The following is a 7,847-nucleotide window of genomic DNA, read 5'->3' on the forward strand; positions in this document are numbered from 1 at the left end:
TTTGAGACGGAAGAAGTATTTTAAGTTTTAAAATATTAATCTATATAAACTTTAATAATTAAAATTATTCGAAATAAATCAACATATATATTAATTAAAAATAATATAAAAAGAATTGTAATATAATATAAAGGTACAAAATAAATATATTGACAATATAATTTAAGAATTATTATTTTTATTGTCAAATCGTATTAAACAGTTTAATTTAAACACTTATTGAAAAGATAAGTATTTTCACTAGTAATTTTGTTTTAATTGAATATAAAAATATAAAGAATTAATTAATAAAATTTAAATATATTTATATATAATTTATGTTAAATTTAATTTTTAAAATTTTAAAATTTTAAAATAATTTGGATAATTTTTAATTTATTTTTATTATTATGATGAAGTCTTGACAAAAATAATAAATTTTGATAACTGTGTAACGAAAGAGGTAACTTATCAATTCCTTGGCAATACATTTTCTGTTAATGTACGGTCGATATTCATCCAGCACGATCCGACGGTTAGCGGAACAGTTGAACTGTGGGGCCCATCACGTTTCCCGTCGTGCCACATCGGCCGGAGTACATCGGCCACGTTCTTCTTCATAGCACCTGCTTTACCATATTTGTCCTTGCTCAGTACGTGGAGTCCAGGGGTAGTTTGGTCATTCTAAGCGCCATGAAATTTACCTACCTTTTTGGGCCATTGTACAAAACATTCACCAGGAAGGACAAAGCACCGCCAATCGATGCCCACCCCACCCTCCATGGCGTTGTCGAAGCACACACGACACTGCCCTTTTCTGGAAAGTTGAAAGCGGAATACGAATTCCACACCGTTTGTTGCTGGCTGCACTCTACTGCCATTGCAGCAAAATACTCACACGCCTTTGGTCCGCGCGCAGCTTCAAGCGATATACAAAGTTAGTGTTCCTGAATCAATTTTTTTCGCATTCTGAACTTTTCAATTTGTCTTTGATGTATCTCTTGCTGCTTATCATGAGTTTTGAATTGCTTCCGCTACTGTTGGGTGCTTATTATGCTGTTGTGAAAGCATTGTCACAAACATTGGGTATAAATGTATAATCTGCATAATTTTGAGTTGCATTGCGGAATTCTTCTGTGCCTCTTATTTCTTCTACTGTTCTTCCCCATGATTTGCCTTTTGGATTTTATAGGTAGTCTTTGTGTTCTGGAATGGAGTGTGTTGATGATGTGCCTGTGGAAGATGAAAAAGCGGTTGTACTTGAGAGCACTAATGGAGAAAGTTCCACGAATAAGGAGAACATCACTAACTGTCAGAAGCAATTTCCTGAGGCCTGCGAACTTATGATTTCACACAAACAGAGACACGGTGCAGAAGCCAAATTGTCCACACCAGAGTTGAAGAACCACATACCATCCAGACAGGTCAGAAGTTCTAATAAAATTGGATCAAAGAACAGTAAAATCAATAACCAGTCTGATTCAAAAGGAACAGGTGTGTTTGGCAGCAGCAAAAGGGAAAACCGCCAATCTGTTGTAATGAAAAGAAGCATTGATGTGCATTCGAACAAGAAAAATGAAAGACAGCCTCAGAAAAATGCTGTGAAGGCTGAGTCCACTATTTCAGATGCCAATTCGGATTCTAACCGTGTGATCAGTGCAGGGAATCCAAAGAGCGGACATGGTCCTAAACTAGGCCTTCCCCATGGATCTATGACCAAACCTACTACCGATCTGTATGCAAATTACCTTTAACTTTGGGAAATCAAATTCATTGTGCATCGATCTATATGGATTTTCTTTCTGTTCTGTCTGTCAGGTTGGTTGAGAAAAATTCTGACATTAGCCCCAATCAGTTGCTTGTGAAGGAGGAAGAGGATGCTCGATCTGCTACCCCCTCGTCGTATGTCGTATGTTCAAAATCTTCGATTTCCTTATCTGCTTTCGACTGAGCATGAAATGTGTTCTTCGAACAGGATTCTTACTCCCAAATCAAGGCACAGGATTAATGTGACAACATTCTCCTTCAAGCTGGACGAGCGAGCTGAAAAACGAAAAGAGGTTGCACTGAAAATAATATGTTTGGTATTTATTTATTAGCTCTCAAGTTTCTTCATGACAAAAAGTTTGATCAAATAGTTTTGCTTATTATCAGTTTTTTTCGAAGATAGAAGAGAAAATCCACGCCAAAGAAATTGAAAAGAGTAATTTGCAAGCTAGATCGAAGGTGATGAACAAGTTGAATAGTGCAATGCAATGCAATGTGTGGTGTATCTGATTTCTTGTATTTACATTCAATATAATAGGAGCACCAAGACGCAGAAATTAAGCAGCTGAGGAAGACCTTGACATTTAAAGCCACACCTATGCCGAGTTTCTACAAAGAACCGCCTCCAAAAGTTGAGCTGAAGAAGGTAAAAAGTATTTGATTGAGATATCATGAATCAAGAATTAATTTATTTGTCCATTGGTTCTCATCAAAACTTAGTTTTGTGATCTGATTCCATTCCATTGAATCCAATCCAACTATCGGGATTACCGAACAAATTATGATATGAATATGTTCATATTGGTACAGATACCGACCACACGTCCAAAATCTCCAAAGCTTGGACGTCACAAAGGCAGAGGCAGTGCTGCTGCTGCATCAAAGAAACAATCCAGGGCCAAGACACGAGATCGGGATTCCTTCAGCTCAAGAGAGGAAGAAATCCATTATCATCCACCGCGATGTATTCCAACTGTCGAGGATCATCCCGAAGAAGAAGAAGAAGAAGAATTGCAGTGAGTGTTTGTACAATAGGATACCAGCAAAATAAGCATGGTATGAATGATGCATTAATTGTCTGTGTTGTGTTAGTCACTCTGCATGTCTGTCTGTTGTTTTACTTATCTATATATATATATATATTTACGGAACTACCATCTAAATCCCAATAAATTTAAATAAGTAATAATGATATAATTATATATGAATTTAGATAGTTTTTTTGGGATAAATTGTATATAAATACATAAAAATTAATATTTTTAATACTAAAATAATTATAAAAAATTTGGTTTTCGAGCTAATTGACCCCCAAACGCTTGTAGTTTTGTGTATATATATATATATATATATAAGCCCAAATGGAATGGAATGGAATATACTCACTTTTTTTATCCAGTTTTCATTTCCACGGCACCCTGATATATACCAACCTATTCTAAATTGGAACGTTAAATTTATTTCATTTCATTTTGTTTTGGCAAAAAATACTAATATACAAAAGGGTATTTTTGTAAGTTCTTCTCTTGTGATTTACTTTTTCTTTTTTTTTTTTATAATTACAGATATATACTGTATTTTTTTTATAATATTTATAAAAATTATCTCATCAAAAAAAGATATTGAAAAAAATTGTTAAGTGAATCACAATTAGAGTGTGGATGAGCCCAAACAAAAATAGATAATGGACCCTTATTTAATACTCCCTTCCTCCACGAAATTAGTAGTAATAATCAATAACTAATATTTTTAATTAAAAAAATTTAACTATATTTTATTAACTTACTAATATTTTTAATTTTATTATTTATTAATTGTAAATTTAGAAGTTGGACTAAAATTTTGAATAATAAAAATAATAAATATTTAATATTATATAAATAAATATTTATTTAATTTTAAAATTAAATTTTAATGTAATATATAATAAAAATTTGATGTTTGATTTGGAAATTTATGGCTGAAAAATTAATTAAAAATGAGATTTTATATTTATTTTTTTTCCTTTGTTCGGAAAAAATAAAAATAAAACTAATTTATAAAGAAAAATTATAAATTTATTTTTAATTTCGGTATTTGACGTAAAATATTATATTCTAATATCGTGTATACAATTCAGTTAGAGATGGTTTGAGATACTATATCGAAATGTATTGTATACCGTACCAAAAATTTTAATTTATTAAAAAAAGATATCGATATTGTATCAAATAATCAGTATATACAAATATACCAATTTTTTTAATTATCTATATACACTGAAAATATCTTATTGTATACGTTATCATACAAAAAAAGTCATATTGTATTGAAATTTTGAAATTTTGAAATTTTTTCGGTATTTTTTTTTTACGAGTATGCATGTTATTTCTGTAATTCAGTATTTTTTATTCGCAAATTTGGTATACCAAAATATTTGTACAGTACGGTAAAATATCATACCAAAAATTTCGTACCGTATATGGTATTAAATTTGGTATGTCATAAGGAACTATCTCTAACAACAACCAAATTCGAAAAATTTTATTTATTATTTATATAATTTTTTTATTATATTTTTTATTGTATAAATTACATTCAAGTTATTAAAATTATATATATATATTTATATATATATATATATGAGTTATTAATGGGTATTAAGTGTGTGAGCAAATAAAAGTATATTGAGAGAGAGGGATTAGATACAGGTGCTACATTTGATTCATTTATATCAATCATACATGCACATATATATAGGTAAAGTATGGCGGTGTAAAGTATGGGGGTGTAATGCATCCACTCGAGGTAGTGTCTACGTCGACATCACATCGGCACTATGTCTATATTACTCCCCCTTGAATGCTTTATACAAAGAATGTGCTTCGTTAAAACCTTACTATGGAAAAATCCTGTGGGAAAAAAAATCATAGTGAAGGAAAAAGAGTACATCATTCTTGTATTGATTTGCTCCCCCTGATTTGGATTTTACTTGAGATCTTTAAGCCGACGCATTCCAATTCCTTTCACTAATTTGTTGAATGTTGCTGTCGGTAGAGCCTTGGTTAATAAATCTGCAAAATTGTCAGATGATCGGATTTGTTGCACATCGATTTCACCATTCTTCTGCAAGTCGTGAGTAAAGAAAAACTTTGGGGAAATGTGTTTTGTTCTTTCTCCTTTAATGTATCCGCCCTTTAACTGAGCAATGCAGGCTGCATTGTCTTAATATATAGTCGTTGGGGGATTTTTGTTTTCCGATATTAACCCACAATTCCTTTTAATATGATGGGTCATTGACCTTAGCCAAACAAATTCTCGACTCGCTTCATGAATAGCCAATACTTCAGCATGATTTGATGATGTGGCGGTTATTGTCTGTTTTGTGGATCTCCATGAGATCACAGTATCACCACATGTAAATATATAGCCGGTTTGTGATTTTTCTTTGTGTGGATCAGACAAATACCCAGCATCGGCATAGCCTAATAACTCATGTCGAGAATCATTCGGGTAAAATAGGCCAAGATCACTTGTCCCTTGAAGATAGCGCAAAATATGCTTAACCCCATTCCAATGACGTTTGGTAGGAGATGAACTGAATCTGGCCAATAAATTTACTGCAAATGCAATATCTGGCCTAGTGCTATTTGCTAGGTACATAAGTGCACCTATTGCACTGAGATATGGTACTTCTGGACCAAGTATCTCTTCATCATCTTCTTTTGGTCTAAATGGATCCTTGTTAGGATCAAGTGACCTGACGATCATTGGGGTACTTAACGAATGTGCTTTATCCATATAAAATCGTTTCAATACCTTCTAGGTATAGGCGGTTTGGTGGATGAATATTCCATTATCCACATATTCAATTTGCAGACCAAGACAAAACTTTGTTTTTCCAAAGTCTTTAATCTCAAATTCCTTTTTCAGATATTCCACGGCTGATTGGAGCTCTTCAGGAGCCCAATAATATTGAGATCATCAACATACACTGCAATGATCACGAACTGTGACCCATTTTTCTTTATAAAAACACATGGACATATTGGGTCGTTCGCGTAACTTTCTTTGGTTAAACACTCAGTGAGACGGTTATACCACATACGTCCAGATTGTTTGAGTCCATACAGAGACTTTTGTACTTTAATAGAGTAACATTCTCTGGGATTTAATTTGCATGCTTCAGGCATGTCATATCCTTCAGGGATTTTCATATAAATATCATTCTCCAGTGAGCCGTACAGATAAGCAGTAACTACGTCCATAAGACGCATATCAAGTTTTTCGTGCGCGGCTAGGCTTACTAGGTATCTAAATGTGATACCATCCATAACTGGAGAATATGTTTCATCATAATCAACCCCAGGTCTTTGTGAGAATCCTTGGGCTACAAGTCTCGCTTTGTATCGGACAATTTTATTGTCCTCATTTCTCTTTCTCACAAATATCCATTTGCACCCAGCTGGCTTAACATCTTCCGGTGTTGGAATTATAGGTCCAAAGACATTTCTTTTGGCCAGTGAGTCTAATTCAGACTGGATTGCATCTTTCCATTTTGGCCAATCGTTTCTTTTCCGACATTCATCAACTGATGTTGGCTCGGGATCCTCTTCATTTTCCATTATATTGAGTGCCACATTATATGAAAATGCATTATCAATTATTGTTTCATTTCGGTTCCAACTCTTATTTGTAATAGTAAAGTTAATTGAATTTTCAATAATTTTATTTTCTTCTGAGGTAGGCTCTTCAGGAGCACTATCTTCAAGTATTTTTTCTATATCACTACAAATTGTTTGAAGGACTGAATCATTGTTCAATATCCTTTTCTTTCGGGGATTTTTATCATTGGAACCTACAGGTCTGTCACGTTTTAGGTGCACAGATGATTCATTGGCACTTTTCATTTGTCCTTCTGGGACATTTAGTTTTGCTGGTGCATTTGCTGCAGCAATATACGACCTGGTGACTCTGCTGGAGTCATTAAATGCATCCGGTAATTGATTTGCAATTTGTTGCAAGTGTATAATTCTTTGTACTTCTAATTCACACTGCCGTGAACGAGGATCGAGGAAATTCATAGGTATTTTCCAAGAAATTTTCTTTTTCAGTTGATTTTGCTCTCCCCCTAATGTCGGGAAATTTGTTTCGTCAAAATGACAGTCTGCAAATCGCAGTAAACAGATCACCCGTCATTGGTTCGAGGTATTTAATTATCGACGGTGATATACCCGACATAAATTCCCAAACGGCGTTGGGGGCCCATTTTTGTACGCTGAGGTGGTGCAATTGGCACGTAAACTGCGCATCCAAAAATCCTCAGATGAGATATATTGGGCTCTTTTCCAAACACTAATTGTGTTGGGGAGTATTTCTGATAGCTTGTCGGTCTTATTCGCACAAGTTCTGTTGCATGTAATATTGCATGTCCCCAGGCAGAAATGGGGAGTTTGGATTTCATCAGTAATGGTCTGGAAATTAATTGTAATCTCTTGATAAAGGATTCTGCCAGACCATTTTGGGTGTGAACATAAGGAACGGGATGTTCCACAGTTATCCCCAAAGTCATGCAGTAATCGTCGAATGCTTGTGACGAATATTCACTAGCATTGTCGAGACGAATTTTCTTTATTGGATAATCAGGAAATTGTGCTCGCAGTTTAATTATTTGTGCAAGCAACCTTGCAAACGCAATATTGCGCATAGATAACAAGCATACGTATGACCATCTTGTTGATGCATCAATGAGCACCATAAAGTATTTAAATGGCCCACATGGTGGATCTACAGGTCCACATATATCACCCTGAATTCTTTCCAGAAATGATGGGGATTCAATCCCAACTTTGGTTGGTGACGGCCTGATTATCAATTTGCCTTGTGAGCATGCAACACATGCGAATTTATTTGAATTCAAGATCTTTCGATCTTTCAATGAATGGCCAATGGAGTTTTCGATTATTCGCCTCATTATGGTATTTCCAGGATGCCCGAGCCGATCGTGCCAAATCAAAAATTCATTTGATTGCGTAGACTTCAGGTCTACTGCATATGTTTCAACTGTACTTATTCTGGCATAATACAAACCAGAGGACAATGAGGGCAGTTTCGCAACTGCA

General features: G+C 34.3%; 1 protein-coding gene across 1 annotated transcript; it reads left to right on the top strand.

The window, feature by feature from the left end:
• The first annotated feature begins 731 nt into the window (after window positions 1-731).
• On the top strand, window positions 732-2,909 carry LOC127264943 (protein WVD2-like 4). The gene is made up of 7 exons (XM_051294551.1): window positions 732-916; window positions 1,172-1,714; window positions 1,798-1,881; window positions 1,955-2,039; window positions 2,134-2,205; window positions 2,285-2,392; window positions 2,557-2,909. The coding sequence occupies exons 2-7, from the start codon at window positions 1,191-1,193 to the stop codon at window positions 2,764-2,766; spliced, it is 1,083 nt and encodes a 360-aa protein (XP_051150508.1). The 5' UTR covers window positions 732-916; window positions 1,172-1,190; the 3' UTR covers window positions 2,767-2,909.
• The last annotated feature ends 4,938 nt before the right edge of the window (window positions 2,910-7,847 follow it).

This window comes from Andrographis paniculata, unplaced genomic scaffold (assembly GCF_009805555.1).
Source record: "Andrographis paniculata isolate CXL003 unplaced genomic scaffold, ASM980555v1 Contig71END, whole genome shotgun sequence".
NCBI classification, from domain to species: domain Eukaryota; kingdom Viridiplantae; phylum Streptophyta; class Magnoliopsida; order Lamiales; family Acanthaceae; genus Andrographis; species Andrographis paniculata.

Excerpts from the sequence above, each read along its gene's own strand:
- LOC127264943 (XM_051294551.1), top strand. The coding sequence starts at position 1,191 with ATGGAGTGTGTTGATGATGTGCCTGTGGAAGATGAAAAAGCGGTTGTA. Across the intron at positions 1,882-1,954 it reads CGATCTGCTACCCCCTCGTC|GATTCTTACTCCCAAATCAA; the intron begins GTATGTCGTATG and ends TTCTTCGAACAG. Across the intron at positions 2,206-2,284 it reads ATTTGCAAGCTAGATCGAAG|GAGCACCAAGACGCAGAAAT; the intron begins GTGATGAACAAG and ends TCAATATAATAG.